Source organism: Condylura cristata, unplaced genomic scaffold, assembly GCF_000260355.1.
Source record: "Condylura cristata isolate star-nosed mole 26May11 unplaced genomic scaffold, ConCri1.0 scaffold00009, whole genome shotgun sequence".
Classification (NCBI taxonomy): Eukaryota; Metazoa; Chordata; class Mammalia; order Eulipotyphla; family Talpidae; genus Condylura; species Condylura cristata.
This window is the reverse complement of record NW_004567110.1, coordinates 27,993,493-28,010,675: the sequence shown is the minus strand read 5'-3', so window position 1 is coordinate 28,010,675 and position 17,183 is coordinate 27,993,493. Positions and strand designations below refer to the sequence as shown.

At 41.1% G+C, this 17,183-nt stretch overlaps 1 protein-coding gene across 1 annotated transcript in view; it reads left to right on the top strand.

Annotated features, from left to right (window-relative positions):
* The first annotated feature begins 811 nt into the window (after positions 1-811).
* ERICH5 (glutamate-rich 5) overlaps positions 812-17,183 on the top strand; it is a 19,696-nt gene continuing 3,324 nt past the window's right edge. Inside the window, exons 1-3 of the mRNA XM_004680012.2 lie at positions 812-899; positions 5,195-5,407; positions 15,909-16,889. Coding sequence (XP_004680069.2) covers positions 812-899; positions 5,195-5,407; positions 15,909-16,889 — 1,282 coding nt within the window. The remainder of the gene's footprint in view (positions 900-5,194; positions 5,408-15,908; positions 16,890-17,183) is intronic.

The following is a 17,183-nucleotide window of genomic DNA, read 5'->3' as shown; positions in this document are numbered from 1 at the left end:
TGTATAATTGAAGCACTCGGAGGTGACTTCCCTAAGGTGTTTTTCATTATATGATACAAAGTTTCTGGTCCTGACTATACTATTAAAAAAAAAAACTGACTTGCTTTCTCCCATGGATCTTGTGTGTGTGTCGGGAAGAGAGAAAGGAAGAAGTTCCCACAATGCAAAGCTTTTCTCCGTACAGACTAGCGCCAGGGCCGGAAGCGGAAGCAAATCGTACGTGGAAGGGGCGGGGCAAGCAGCGGAGGGTGAGTATCCGTGTTCACGGACCCTTAGAATGGTAGTGGGGCCGTACGCTCCTACAAGGAGACTTCAAGCTACGCGGTGCTGCTGTTCTGCCGCGGACTGTGAGCCGAGGTACATCGAGTCAAGCCGAGAAGCTGATAGAGGTTGAGGTGATAGGGGCGGCAGAGGTGGCGGCGGTCTTAGTGTGGCGGAACCCTTCTCTGCCCGAAGCCGCGGTTCTAGGGGGGGAGACATCAGGAGGAGACATCAGGAGGTTTCCAGCGCGCCGCACTCTGGGTCTGTTCAGCGCAGTCTATTCCCGCGGGCAGAGGCAGCTGCGAAAGCTTCTCTCCTGCTTGTGGGACCCTGCGAGGACGGTGCTCGCTGCTTGCTTGCCTTGGATGACTTCATGATCACATTAGAGTGAACTTGTAAGCTGAATTTGCGCAGAGAGCGATAAACAGGCCTATTTAAAAAAGTTTTTTGTTGTTGTGAGAGTCATCACCGCCAAAAAATCAAACCTAAGATCAGACGTGGAGAGGGGTAAGGAGATGGGTCAAAATAAGAGGGAAGCACACAGGGGACTATGGTGGTGGTCATGGGTGACTGGCTGTGGGAGACCTATGGGGACTACACACGCGGGGAGCATCAGCTAGTGTGCACAGATAAACAGTGTAAGGGGGGGGGGGGGGGGAGAAGCCAAATCAATAGGTAAACTATTTTCGTGTCCTCGTTTCATTTCATATTATTTGAATCTTTTGGCTCAGCAATACACTTTTTGGACTTTATCCCACAGGAAGTCACAGTGGCCTCCAAGACATGTGAACAAAGTTATTTCAGCATTATTCTTAATAGCAACATTTAATGCTTTGTATCCTCAACCAGCATACTTGTTTATACATAGATAAAATATCTGAAAACTAGTCATCAAACCTTTTTTTTTTTTTTTTGAGCAATGAAGAGAATATGTGGTGTGGTAAAGAGAAGACATTTACTTTTTTATGTATTTTAGTACTGTATCAGTTATTCTACAATATGCACTCATTACTGTTACAGAAGAAGTTCCTTTTTTTTTTTTTTTTTTTTAGATTTATTTATTTGTGCATACAGAACTTTTTTTTTTTTTTTTTTTAGATTTATTTATTTGTGCATACAGAACTGGGGTACAGGCCAGAGGCTCAGGGGTGGTGAGAGGCTTCACCAGAGACAGAGTGGGAAACAGAACAGGCAGATCAACGAAGTACACTGCTGAGGGGAGCAGCGGGCGGGTCAGGAGAGGTCTGCCGCGCTTTGTGGTCACCTCCCGGGGCAGGCGGGAATCGAACTCATGCGGAGGCAGCTTTAGATTCTCAGTGCTGTGCTTTAACCCGCTGTGCCACCAGGGAGGGCCCGAAGAAGTTCCTTTTTTAATAGTTTTTTTTTCCAATGCATTTCTTCTGAAACATCAATTGTGTCTTAAGGTAGTATTTTTCGGGTGTGTCTTCCAGTTCACCAAAGGCAGAATCACCTGGAATTTTGACTTCAGTACTCACTGAAGTCTATGGCAGAAATTTTGGGGTATGGGACATTACATCCAAGTTGAATTAACATCCTAGATGATTCTTAAAAATATTAAAATTTGAAACCTAAAGAAAGATAGCTAAATTGGTTTTGAAGCCTGTTTGCTTACACATAAACTAAAGATGCCTTACATTTTCTTAAATAATATTAGTTTATTTTTACATAATTTTGTGCCTTTTTCCATCTCAGTTGTAATCCCCGTGGGAAGATGCCTTACATTTTTATATGACTTTCAAAATTTTTCAGTATTCACTTTTCCCCAGTAATCAAGATAGATAATTCCTCCTTCTTAGAGAATGTATAATTGAAGCACTCGGAGGTGACTTCCCTAAGGTGTTTTTCATTATATGATACAAAGTTTCTGGTCCTGACTATACTATTAAAAAAAAAAAACTGACTTGCTTTCTCCCATGGATCTTGTGTGTGTGTGGTCAGAGGTGCAAGGGCTGGGATCAAGGGTCTAAGGATTCACCAGAGAGAAAGTGGGGAGCAGAACAGGTGGATTTACTGAAATATACTACTAAGGGAAGCAGAGGCAAGACAGCAGGTCGTTTGTGCCATATGTGGGTCTTGGCCACCAGAGAAGCTCTCTCCCATGGGTCTTAACTGTAGTTTTATACTAGAAACCGAGAGAAGTCCAAAGCACTCACTATTTGAATCATGATCACGAAATATTTGTAAATTCTTTCTAGGAAATCATAACTGAATCCACTCTTAAGTTTTTGGAAACAGACTTAGGTTATTTCTTGATTTTCTATTTAATACCTGCATGACTTCAGGCAGATTTTCTAAGCCTCAGTTTCCTCATCAATAAAAATAGAATAGCATCTACCTCTAGGGTTGTGAGGATCACAGTAAATGTCATGGTGTATAAAGCATCTTGCATAGAGCCCTGTACAGGGTAAGTGTGCAGTGGATGTTAATTTTTTTCCTCAATCCCTGTCCTTCCTGCCACTCTCCCCACTGCAGTCCACTTGCCCGCACCTAAAGTTAGTCACAACCTCACAAAACCTGTATGCTATAGAAGAAATAACTGCCCAAAATGATTGTTGAAATCCTGTGCTTCAAGATGACTATAAACATCTCCACACCTTATAAGAGCAGGATTTAGCAGATATGCCATAGAGGACTAAAAAGTAATATTTCAGTTCTTTTGGCCTTAGTTTGCTGACCCCTGTGTTTTTGTATTTTTTCACTTAAGTACATAGAGCCCAGGGTACTTTATTTGCTGTTTTACTGTGAAGGAGTGACACTTGAAAAGTAGAATGGTGTTTGTAAAGGTTGAGTTTTTTTTATTAATTTATATTTCTTAAATCCAGTTTTTGAAGTTTTATTGTAAAAGGGAGTTCCTATGTTTCTCAGCTGCAAAACTATGTGATTTTACACGTTTTCAATAATTTTGAAGTGCCTACCATGTAATTTTATCTTTAATAAAGTTGTAATACAGTCTAAATTATCATTTTTTTGTTTCTAGCTGATTTAATCAATGTAATAACACTGCATGTCATACTGATCAGAATTTGTCACTGATTACTTAATGAAGAGATAAATAATACAGAATTTGTGACATCTGAACATGGGTGTCAAAATGAACAAACATGGTATCAAAGAAAAATGACAAAAGGAGTCCTTGGCAGTTAAAAGATTTATGAACTGCCCTCAAGAATTAACAGATCACGGTACTATAATCTTTAAATAATCATAGTGTCAGCTGTACCAGACTTTATCATGTTTATACTAAAGGATAAGACAAAATAGTTAAATACTGAGAGCCGTCAGGGAAGGGAAGTAGGTTATGCTTTGTATATATCTAGATAGTGTGGTAAGGGACAGAAACAAACTGAGTTGAGCAGAAAAGGAATTTATTTCTTTTCACAAGGTGAACAAGAAGCCTGGAGAGCAATGAGGGGAATAGCACAGTCTGCAAACCACGGGCAGCACCCCAGTCTTGAAGTATCTTATTTTATCTTATTATTGACTCAAATATTTAATGTCCACTTCATCGCCATATAGATTTCACTGGATAATGAGATATATGATGTACATCACATAGAAATGAAACTATTCCACTATCTCACGGTGAAGCAAGTGCTTTGATAAAAATGTAATGCTTCATGTAATATCTTGACGGGTGTGTAATGTCTTTATACTATCCACTAAAGATGGTGCTGGCAAAAGTGCTGTTCAGGAAAAGCAAATCTAACCTAGTGTCTCAGTAAAGATAACTATGTATTTTAGTAAAGAAGATTGTTTCCAAGAGATTGAGTCAGTCTTTCAGGAGGTGGATTGTAGGTCTGCTAAAAAAAAGTATGGGTGCCATTTCAGAGTTTTACAGTTGGTTCTTCTTGCTGTTGACAAACTGCACTTAGCCAAATAAATGTTGTAAGTGGAGGAACATGATGTTGAACCCACATTTGTCTTCTCTTTCCTTTAGCCATTTTATTCCTAAGACTACTAGAGTAAGCATTGGAGTAGTTCATGAGAAAGACTTCCTGATATTCACAGGACACCTAAATATTTATTGTTCATCTGATTATAAAATGCTTCCTCTGACAAAAATGGCTGAGAGTATTATTTGGCTGACAAATTATCTCTGAGAGAAAGAAACCTCAGGCAACTCTTTAAAAATAATTGCTGGGGAAAACTTGGGAATTCAGCTGGGTTCAGTGTAGCATGAAAACATTTAAGATGTAGAGAATTTCAAGCTGTGTACTTAACATTTTAACTGATCTGTGAGTTCATCTCGGGGAAGAATGTGGTTTTGAAAAATTTAGTTAATAGCAATTTATTAATAGGTTTTCTCAACCTGGTAGATGATACCTTAACTCGCTAATCAAAATGATCACAATGTTAGGAAAAAGGGGGGCATGTACACTGGTGTGAATACACAATGGCGTCAGTATATTCCAGCCCAAACTGTACACGGCCTAAAAACAATCAGGAGGAAACAACAAACTCGCTTTGAGAAGTGCATTACAAAATAAATGGCCTGCTCTCAAGACATGTCTGGGTCGTGAAAGACAAAGAGACGGGTTATTTCCGGTTAAAAAGAACTGAAAAGAAGCAAGTCAGATAAATGTAATGGGTGGTCCTGGTAAGTAAACTTCCTTGTGGTAACTGTACTAAAGTTACGCAAGAGTAAGGACTGTCCTGGCAAATCTAGTCTACCAATCAACAGCCACCGGCCACGATCGCCTCCTCCCCTCCCTAGTTATTAGGTGATATTTCAGGTGCGCTCTCCTACCTCCGCCCCCTCCTCTGGACCCCATCCCTATCCCTGCACCGGAGGCCTTTCCCTCTGCCTTTACCACACCCTCTCCCTTCTCTTCCAGCTCCTAGTCTCAGCGCCGGTTCTCTCCCGTCCGGGCTCTCGGCTCTCCCACCTGAGGCAGTTTCCTGACCCCTCCAGGTGTGCAGCCCCAACCCGGGCGCCCCCCTGTGCGCCTGCGCTCTGCGCCCGCGGGAGCCGGGTGTCGCAGGAACTTGGGCGCCGCAGGTGCGGTTTGCGCCGACTCGAGCCTCGGGAGCGCACGCCGCGCGGGGCTGGGACAGGTGGCTGCCGCGATGGGCTGCTCCAGCAGCGCCCTCCACAAGGCTGGCGACAGCAGCAAGCTCCGCAGCGGTGAGCGGGACTCCCCTCTCCCCGGCCTGTCCCCCGGGCCTCTGGACGCCGAGTCAGCTGGCTGGGAGGCTTAGGAAGGCGCGGCGCGGGGGCCCGATGGGTGCTTCTCGTGCCACTCGGCCCGTAGGGGTGATCTCCTCAGTGAGGATGGGAGTGGCACCTTGGGCGCCGCGCCGCTGCTCCCCGAATCTGGAGCGGCGCGGAGCGCCCAGACAGCCGTGGGCCGGGTGGGCTCTGCCGGGCCTGACGCCGGAGTTAGCCCGTCCGCGGTGTGATTGCTGGGCATGGAATTGGCCTTAACTTGCTAAAGCTGAGTTCTCTTAATTAAGTCACTTCCTTTCGTACCAGTAGATCCTATTTGTAACTGTACGTCTCCTAAAAGTAACGAAATTTCACGTTATCAGAAGGTGCCGATTCACTGGGAACGTTAATTTCTCCTTGTGGGCAGAGACATGATACTCGTTTTTCTGTCAAGACCTCATGAGACTGACTGGATTTCTTGGAAACAGTCTTTACTAGAATACATAGTGTCTTTACTGAGACATTAGGTTCATTGACTTTTCCTGCACAGTACCTCTGCCAGTATCATCATTAGTGGACAGTATAAAGACATTACACACCCATCAAGATATTACATGAAGCATTACATTTTTATCAAAAGTACTTGCTTCACCGTGAGACAGTGGAATAGGTTCATTTCTATATGATGTACTTCATGTATCTCATCATCCAGTGAAATCTATATGGTGATAAAATGGACATAAAATAAGATACTTCAAGACTGGGGTGCTGCCCATGGTTTGTAGAATGTGCTATTCCCTCACCCTTTCTGTCAGCATTTCAGCTTCCGAGCAAAGGATACAGAGAGCATTCACTCCACCAGATAGGATCCTGCACGTGTGAAGAGGTCAGATGCATGTCCCCCTATTTTTGGCTTAAATATTTCTTGGTCAGTATGCATAGGATAAAGTGTAGCCATCACTGAATCTCATAAAGAAATTCAACAAGTATATTTTGAGCATCTGTTGTATAACAGCCAGCTCTTTAGCTAGATAGTAGAGATACTGGTAACCCTACTTTTGTGGGACTAGGGATGGAAGACAAAACAAGTTAAATGACTAAGATAATTTCTGATAGTGAAACATACTGAGAAAACTATAAAAGCAGGTTAATGAGCTAAAGAATGACTGGTTTTTATACCCTAAACTCACTTCTTAACTTTTGAATGGCTGCCATTTAGGATGAATCTCAGGATAAGCAGAATTCTTTAATCTTATATATAGTCTTTGATCTTCACAGATCTTCTTTCAGCACCTCCTGTTATCCCAGTAACCCAGTGATCTCTCTCTCTCTCTGACTTTGTTGTAAGGAGCATACAATTTTCTGTTTTTAATTATTTATTTTTTTATTACCATAACTTTGGTTAAACATTGTATATGATTTAGGGATATATATTCATGCCTCTTCAGATGTATATTACCACTCCACCCCTGCCAAGAGCACAGTTTCCATGAATGCTCTTTCAAAACTCAGACAGTGCATCCCAGTCAGAAGCAGGGGTGTGACAGTCATTTTCATGCTATATGACAATTTATTTCTAGCTCAGTAGACCACAGAAAGCCATAAAAATGTTGAAGTAGGCAACAAGATTAAAGCCATAGATCAAAGTGATTCCAAACTCCTTGTCGATGATAGCAATTGAAGAAATGGAAAAATCCATCCCCAGTGTATAATACATGCCAACCTAAAAGATAAAAGCCCCTGTACCCAAATATGCTCTCAAGAAACCTGTACTGTTTCTTTGATGTTTTATGTTTTATAGTATCAGGTTGATTTTTTTGTTTTGTTCCATGATTAAACTTTTTTTAGTTATATATGAAAAGCAAGAAAACAGACACTTCAGGAAGGTAACATTTTATTATTCTGGCTACTCCTATCCCCTGCCATGGCCAGATATCCTAGGAGTAGCGTTTTGATTTAAAAAACAGAGCACTAAAATTCTCATTATAGATTTTTAAAACATATATTTCAGGGACTGTTACTTTTTTTTTTTTTTAAGATTTACTTATTTATGCATACAGAACTGGGATACAGGCCAGAGGCTCGGGGCAGTGAGAGGCTTCACCAGAGACAGAGTGGGGAGCAGAACAGGCAAATCAACGAAGTACACTGCTGAGGGGAGCAGCGGGCCGGTCAGGAGAGGTCTGCCACACCATGTGGTCACCTCCGGGGCAGGCAAGAATCGTACTCATGTGGAAGTGGCTTTAGCTTCTCAGTGCAGTGCTTTAACCCGCTGCGCCACCAGGGAGGGCCTGGGACTGTTACTTTTAAGGAAGGTGAAAGTAGCTAATAGGAATGGGATTCCTACTTCAGAAAAGAATGCGGTTTTAAAAAACATTGTATTATCAATTTCAGTAACCATCCACCTCTCATGTTGTATTTGTGTATTCATTCTGTTCTAAGTTCTTGAAGGTGTTGTTCTGAAAGAAATATTAAAATGCCTGACAACCAGCACTAGTATATAGAAAATTAATTAATACACTGCATAAATTGCTCACCACAATATTGAATCAATCAACAGGTGTATTTTGCTTCTGACCTTCAATCAGACAATACTAACTTGTAATTGGATACTATCGTATGTTCATCAGCATTTCAACTCCAAGATCTTGGAGGCCTGATAAATAATTCATTCCTGTTTCTGCTACTCAAAACTTCATTAAATTCTATGTATGTGCTTTAGATGAAATTTATTACATGTCCTGTGTATGCCTTAACTTACTGTTAAGTGCCTAGTAATACCTGGCACATAATTGTTGAATGAATTACTTCATTTAATCCTTATAATAATGTTATATCAACATATATGATCATCAGAATTTCACAGGTAAGAGCAAATAATTTGCCCAATTTTGTAGGGCTCTGTAAGAGTCAAAGGTGGGCTGTGAACTCAGGTGCTGTGATTTCAGAGGTTGATCTCTTACCTGTTCTGTTCTTTCTCAAACCAGCCAGTGATAACTAGATTTAAATCTTTTATTTTCTCTGGATTCCCATTAGATACATGGTCATATAATGTGCAAATAACAAAAGAAAAATAATAAAATATAATAGAGTGCTTATTTAAATGAAATACATTTAATATTATGGTAAGATATTTTATTATAATCCCCAATTATATTTTAAGCACATGTAATATGTACCATGGACATATTAATATATAATAAATATCCCCAAGTAAGAGTCCATTAGAAATAGATTGGAAGTAGGCAACAAATGTGAAGTTTATATTTGCTCCCAAACTTAAATTAGGACTATTTGGAAAACATTTAACTTAGAGATATTTTAAGCAGAATACATAGATATAGAGAAACTATGTTTCTGTGGAGAAACATTGCTTTCATATCCAAAGAGGTTACTTTAACTTAGCAGCATGAACATTAGAATGCCATGGGTTGATGTCAAAATGTATCAACTAGTCAATATGCTAGTTTTGTTTTGACAGTTCTGTTTAACTGAATTTTAACTCTCACTGGTTTAAGAAATGTTATATATATATATATGTATATATATATATTATTAGCCACAAACAAAATTATAATAAAATAATGAATTGGACTAGATTACCTCTGAGAGCTCTTATAACTCTGAAATCCTGTAACATGAAAATGCAGAGGTACTTATTTTCTGTCTGCCAGTTTTAAGTCAGATAACAGCCAATGGTCAGGTAGCTGTTAAACTGTCAGTCGTGTGGAAACCTCTGCTCACATAATTTTACACCAGACACTGAATCCCACTAAGCTTCTTCCCATTATCCGACTACCTCCAAAGGCTACTGGTTAGGGAAAGATGACACAGAGACAGAAATGAAGACTGACCTCTGGTGGCAAATAATTACCCAGTGTTCCTTAAAGTGAAAAACAGGCCATGGTGTCTGGTGGTTGAACATAAAGTTGTACTGAATACCCTGAAGTGTGTGAGGAAAGAGGCTTTCCTCCCCAAAGGATGATTAGATAAAGATTGAAGCTAGAATCCCTGTATTTGTAGAAGTTCTGAATATTAGAACAGTCGTGTTTAAAGTTTCCATTCTATTCACTGGCCTGAGCATCTCAATGGAATTGGAATGCAAAAGTTTTGTTGACAGGGCAGACTCTGATGGACCAAAGGGTCTCTGGGCTTTTGCATTCAATTCTTTCTCCCAGTCTGTCAGTTCCCTGCCTATAGGTGTAATCACTGCTCTGCTCTTTCCTAACATACATGTCATCATTTCTGGCGGACTTCTTCCTGAGATTTCACAGCTGAAGCGCCTATGTGGACAGAGCAACCAGGTGGTAATTATTGACAACTGCATCACTAGGCGAATGTGTACATTTCCACTGACAGCTATAATCATGCGCTTGTTCTGGCTTGAGCTCTTACTGGCTGCCTAGAGCCCATGCTGCCTAGGCAATAGGATGAGGCTTGAATTTCACCCAGTTATATAAATTGTTCTTTGTGGAGATACCAGTATTTTTACACAATGACATTTCCGCATTTCCATCCTTAGTAAGTATTTTTTCTTTGTAATTGAAAAACAAACATCATTAACTTTAAACTTCATTTTTATAGAGCTTCTTGCCTACAGATATTATATAAATGAAGTTTCTTTTAAGTGCTAGAAGTCTCTAGACTAAGTCTTGTATGACCTTATTCCCTCTGGAGGCTGGCATACAGGGACCACTGTGTAAGTCTTTGTGCTCAGCCTGGTGATCACATATAATGAATCACATAGACTGTAAAAACTGCATGTGAAGTTCAAAAAATTGGTAACAGTTGAAAAATGTGTGCAATGAAAAATATACTTCCCACCCCATTCCTATTGCAGGCTTAATTCCAGTTACCCCTGTGGGTAATACTTTTACTAGAATTTTTTTGGGTATATTTTTACAAAGGTTCTTTATGTTTTGAAAATAACATTTCTCTCTCGCATCCTTTTCACAAAATGTAATGTCTCATTCCCATTGTTCTTCACCTTGTTTTTTCATGAAATCTTTCGTGTTGATACAGAGAGAACTTCTCCTTCTTTACCCTAGCCTAATAACTTGTTGTGTGATTTATTTAACTAGTCCCCCATTGAGGTGTATTTATTGGTTTCCAGTCTTTTTCTGTTTGCAAACGTAGCTACAATGAATTCCTTCATACATACATCATTTGAGTGTGTATAACTGTAGGTTATTTGTAATTTATGTGCATTTGTAATTTTGAGAGAGAACTGCCAATGTCCTCTATAATGGTTGTATTAATTTACACTCTCATCAAAAAATACAGTAAATATTTCTCTAAAATTGAAGACTTTGTGATATTAATACAGCTACATCAAAACATAGACATGGGGTAGCAGAAAGGAGACAAGATAAGAGAACCTACTTGTTCCAAATATGTTAGCTTATGATCTTACTTAATCCTCGCAAAAGCCTTCTAAAGTAAACATTAGTAATGTGCAGCTAGAAAACTGTGGCCTAATAAGAATAACTTATTTGCCCAAGGTCTCTCAGAAGTAGTCAGTGACAGAGTTGGGGCTTTAGCCCAAAACTCTTATTATCTTTTCACAAACTCAATTTCCCTTTGGGAACTGGGGCCTAGAAAAACTGCACTATGTATCTTAGAGTAAGTGGGTGGGTGAATGGATGGGTTAACAGAGGTGGGGCCTCAGGAGAATGAAATTACTACTTGGAAAAGCAGAGGCAGATTAGAAATCAGGACCCAGGAATAACAGCAACTGGAAGGTAACATGGACCAGGAAGGGCTGGAAAGGAGAATGATAGCTTGTGAAGAGGGCCTGTCAGTCATGCAGGAAAAGGCAAACAGCATCATACAAAGCTTTATTGTGTTCTGTCAGATCATGTTACTGGGTGCCCCTCATCCCAGTTCGTGTATGCAGTTTCACTTTGATGTTAATATTTTACAAAATCAGGTTTAAAATAAAAACCTAGTACTGAGAGTTTCCTGAAAGGCTCACCAAACTTGATAAAAAGCTTCAAACTTGGCCAGGTTTCAAATCCTGTTGTGTATAAATGCAGGCAGTTCTAGGTAATAGTTTCAAAGCAAAATTGCAGAATATGACCGTCCAAGCCAGCGCTAACATCTCGAGTGTTGCCATAATGGTCTCAGAACCTTCTTTATCTCCAGTGCTATTGTGGTTGTTCACATTCCTTGGGAATTACCATCAGATTTTAGAGCCCACTGTTTCCTTTATTTTTCAGGATGTTAGTAATTTGCCTTTAAGGATAAAGATTGAAATTCAGGGCCCTCCTTGGTGGCGCAGCAGGTTAAAGCACAGCACTAAGAAGCTAAAGCCACTTCAGCATGAGTTCGATCCTTCCTGCCCCAGAGGTGACCACATGGCACAGCAGACCTCTCCTGACCCGCCGGCTCCTGACCTGCCCGCTGCTCCCCTCAGCAGTGTACTTCATTGATCTGCCTGTTCTGCTCCCCACTCTGTCTCTGGTGAATCCTCTCACTGCCCCTGAGCCTCTGGCCTGTACCCCAGTTCTGTATGCACAAATAAATACATCTTTAAAAAAAAAAAAAAGATTGATTAAAAAAAAACATATTTTTAATAATGAAAACTCCATAGGTGTTATCATCCCTGAAGATCGCTGAAATAAGCCAGACTTATTTCAGACTTCTCATGTAGCCAGAAACAAAGGTTGGTTGTTGGAAATAAGCAGAGAAAAGAAAGGTCTTGGGGCAAGTTCAGCTGACCACACACCCTCCCCCATGGGAGGGCCTAGGAGCCTGTGGGGCTGCATACTATGGCCCCACACACAGGAGGGAAGGGCCTTCTTCTCAGACTGCACTTCCCACTCCCTTTGGCCTCTCCTCAGACCTGGCTTCAGTATGACAGAAGCTGTCCCGAGATGGTAACATGCTCGTTAGACATACAGATCTCCTCTGTATGTCTCTGACTAACGTTGAGACCAGTATCAGGCACGTGTAACTAAGTGAAATGTCCATTAAGTAGAAGAGAGTAAAGATGAAGAACCATCAATCTTTCATAATGTGGTAATGAAATGAAAAAAGCTATTTGAGTTGAAAAATGTTACCAGCTTGGACAGCCATATTCTATGTTTTAATTTAGTTAGATCAGTGCAATTCAGATATCTCATATTTGTAACTTTGTTGAATCACTTTATCCAGAAGAAATGTTGGGTAATGTAATAAGACTTTTGGCAGAAAAATGGCATTTCTGCTAATTTACTTTCCAGGTCACCAAAGTCTGAACCATAATCTCTATCTTTTTTTTTTAAAAAAAAAGAGATTTATTTATTCATACAGAACTGGGGTATAGACCAGAGGTGTAGAAGCAGTGAGAGGATTCACCAGAGATAGCGTGGGGAGCAGAACAGGTCAACTGACTAAGTACACTGCTGGCAGGCCAGGAGAGGTCTGCTGTGCCAAGTGGTCATCTCCCAGGCGGGGATCGAACTCATGCTGAAGTGGCTTTAGCTTCTCAGTGCTATGCTTTCACACGCTGCGTCACCAGGGAGGGCCATAATCTGTATCTTAACAAGAACTTGGATGACTAGGGTATCATGGCAGCATTCTGGGGTCACCAGTGAAGGGTTATTTACCTGTAGTATATTCCGTGGTCATGAATGTTTAGTTCAAAATGGACATCCAAATAATACCGGTTATCATCTAAGATACAGATATAAAATGAACTTGGCCTTATAGGCCACCATATTGAAATGCCTCATACTGAAAAGGTTGTTCAGCAAACTCTCTCTGATAGGAGCCTACAGCATTTGCCCTCTTCTTTGTAGCTGTTCCAGGTCCCTTGCTCAAACGTTCTGGTCACTTGAGTTTCTCTTTATTAGCTCCTTCACTGGTGACCCCCGAGTGCTGCCATGATGGCCCAGTCATCTGAGTTCTTGTGAAGATACAGATTATGGTTCAGTAAATATGGAGTGGAAACTGACACTCAGCATTTAAAAAGAAGTAATGCTGCTGGTGCAGGTTCAGGGACCACAACTGGCCTTAAAGCACCTCAATCTTTAAGGTGAAATCAAACTTCCGGAGGTAGGAGCTCTGCAGTATCCCTCCTAGGGTCTAGACACAGCACCTCCATGAATGCTGACCATTGTTGTTCTTTCCAGAGAAGCATGGGGTGAGGGCGAGGCCTGAGTAGGTTGGTAAAGTGCCACAGTTCGTACATACTAACATACTAGAAACATCATCTTCACTTTCTCTTCTTTGTTTCTTGAGGTGCCTTAGATTTTCTAGATGAAATTGCTACCCAAATAGTGTACCCTTATGGGGCAGTAATGATCCTCAGTCTGTGATACTGTTGTTTTTGAGAGCAAATACTTTGCTAATTTCAAAAGTGATATTTCATGCACTAGCGTTTTTTTGAAGTAAGAATTCATTTTATAGAATTCTAAAAGAAATCAAAGAAAATGAAACTAGAAAATCAGATGTAAAGGAAGTAACTATCTTGTCATGGCTTGATGACTGGCCCTTTGGCTCTTTCAGGTCAAGCTTTCTCCCTTGGCAGGAGCTCTGCATCTCTACTTGTGTTTATGAAAGTGTTCCAGAAGTGTCTTCTGACTGTATGTTCTTGTTTCGCTACAGTTCAATGACTATAGTAGGTCTACCTTCAAATGTTATTGCATTTACTTGGTGACAGAAAAGTTTAATTTTAGATAATGTAAATTCAGGTAGTTCTACCAAAACAGAAAATTGGTTTGTCTGATTTTTTATTTACCCTTTATGGGATTTTTTTATGTTTTCATGTATCAGTTGTATGGGTTATTGCTTACACTCACCTCTCCTCAAACATGAGTACCTTGTTAACATCTGCCAACTGACAGAACTTACCCTTGGGTAAGAACTTGTGCCTAGGCACACAAGGGCAGTATTTTTAAGCACATTGATGAGCAAAAAGGAAAAAATAGCCCAGCTACAATAGCAACATTGCAACTTCACAAATGTTAGTTGGATGGATGAAAAGTGATAGAATGGAAATGAGAAGAAAGCAATGAAGATGAGAAGGAATATGAGTGATCCCCCCCCACACACCCACATACACACACCTCTCCTTGGAGCTGATTCATGCCGCATACCTGCTTCGCAAAGCTCAAAAGCTGCAAGAATCTAAAACTGGGAACAAGGGAAAGGCCCGGGTTCCTCCTTTGTCACCAGTTCTCTAGAAAAACCAGCAGGCATACCAGTGAGGTGTTTGGCATGTCCACTGTCTTGACTTGAGTTTTCTAGTGCGGGGGAGAAACTTTTCATTTCTGACTAGGATAATGGACTGAGTTGAAAAGCTTCCACTGTAATGCAAATTTCAGATATGTTAGTTTTAGTTCTAATCCCTTCTGTAATGTTGCCTAGTACTTAAACTCTTTGGGTGGTTACTAAATGGTGCTTACTTACAGCCAGAGTTCTGTTAGTTCAGCTGTCACAACAAATTTGTGCACAGATCAACTTACAACAGACTCAAGAAAGATCACAAACAACAAAAGATGAGGTCCAGAGCAGTGTATGATTCAGTAAAATGTAGGATTCAGCAGACAGACACATCTGTAAACATTGCTTTGAATGTGGAAACAATGAACCTGGCCACGATGCTTATTATGTAAAAATATAGACTAGGTACAGAATGTCTCCTGTTTGTGACCAAGAGATTTCCTGCTTTTCCAGTTAGAGTGCTAGGAGAAATGATGGAGCACTTTCCTCTACCTCCAGGACATATGTTGAAGCATGTGAAGATGCTTGCATACAAGATCACGCATAGGGAATGCACTGTAGAGAAGGAGTTACTCTTTGAATTTCCCTGCAGACAGTAAACTCTAGAATATTAGGGATCATATCTTCCTTTTTAAATGCTATAGCCACTGCACTCCCATCTGGAACTGGCACAGTAAACACTTCATGAGTAAATAAAGTCAAAGCCAACATACAGAAGGAAGCCCACATATAAAAGCTGCCAGTTTTTATTTTACATTTTTAAAGATTGATTTATTTATGCGTACAAGAACTGGCATATAGGCCAGAGGTACTGGGAGTGAGAGGATTCACCAGAGACAGAGTGGGGAGCAGAACAGACCAATCTACTGAAATACACTGCTGAGGGGAGCAGTGGTGGAGACAGGAGAGCTCTGCTGTGCTGGGTCAGGATGAGAGTCAGCTCCCTTTCTGGATTGAATTGACACCTCAGTGGTGACAGTGCTGAGGGCCCATCAGGAAAACCCCTAAACTACCGAGTTTTGTAGTTTCAGATGTGGTGAGTTGCAGATAATAAAGCAATTTGACTTGAGGACTGCTAGTCACAGCATGGCCTTTCTGGATGCCTGTACTTCTGGACTCCTGTACATTCTGGACTCTTTAGTACTGTTAAATGTGATTCTTGACATCAATACAATTTCTGAAGATAGAAACCAAAATAATAATTTGTGTTTTCTCTTTTGTTTTACTTTTCAAATGAATGATCAAAAAATAATTACATGTTTTTCAACCACAGAAATAAATGAGTCCTGCACTGCCCAACCCAAACCATGCACACTGGGAAGAGAATCTACTTTTTATGGCAAGACACAAGAGGAAAGCCTGCCTCCATCAGAGAAGCTCAAGATTGCAGTAGTTTCTACAGCTAATGGTGTAAACTCCCTCTGTGAACAGTCCCTGTCAAAAGATGCTATAGCCCAACCAGGATCCACAGGGAACACTCAGCTTCCAGAGGGACTCAAAGAGTGTGGACTCTCTCAGCCAGGTGGCAAAGATGATGCTTGGGGTGCCGAAGAAAAGAAGGTGGTGGAGCCAGAGATGGAGCCTTCAAAAGGAAATGCTGAGACGGAACCTGTAGAAACAGAATCTCAGTGTCAGCCTTTGAGGAAAGCAGGGCAGGGTGAGTCTCCTGCAGCAGTGGAAGGCACGGAGAACATATGGTCTGCTGCAGAGATGAGACCTCCAGGAAGAGCTGAGAAAAGTCCTCCAGAAGCAGCAAGAGAGCTACAAGCTCAAGATGCAGTAGGACAGGAGGAAAAGTCTCTAATGGAGAATGAATCTCCAGAATTATTGGAACAAAGTCAGCTTGTGGACAAAGGTGAAGAATGGCAACTGGGAAAAGATGAACAACCCCAACTCCTAATAGCTGCTGAGGAAAATGAATCTCTGGAGGTGTTAGAGAGAAGTCAGCTCGTGGAAAGAGCAGAAGTACAGCAACTTCCAGCAACCCTAGGAAAAGATGTGCATTCCCAATCTCTAAAAATAATTCCCAAAGAAAAGGAATCTCCAGAAATATTGCAAGCAGGACATTTTATGGGGTCTCCTGGAAAGAGTGATTTGCTCCATGAAACCCCAGACATTCCAGAAAACATGGAGCAGATTCAACCTGAAGGGGTAGTAGAAAGCATGGCGCACCCAGCAGGAATGTCAGAGACAGGAACAACTATGGACATAAGCAGGGAAATTCACACCAATGAAGGGGACCAATACATGGAAGGTAACAGTTATGCAGCCAGAGAGTCAGGATGTTTAGTTGTGTTCCAGAAGAGACTATTTTTAGGGGTAGGTGAGGGTTGACCCACAGCCAGTGAAGTCTGTATTTCAAATGGTTGAAGTTCATTTGAATCAAGCAAACAAAAAAACCTTCCAAACAGGTGTTCAGCTCTTTCAAGCACATATTTCATTGGAACCCTCCCTGGTGGTGCAGTGGGTTAAAGCACAGCCCTACAAAGCTATCTGCAGCTGCCTCAGCATAAGTTCAAGCCCTGGTCAGGGAGGTGACCCACATGGC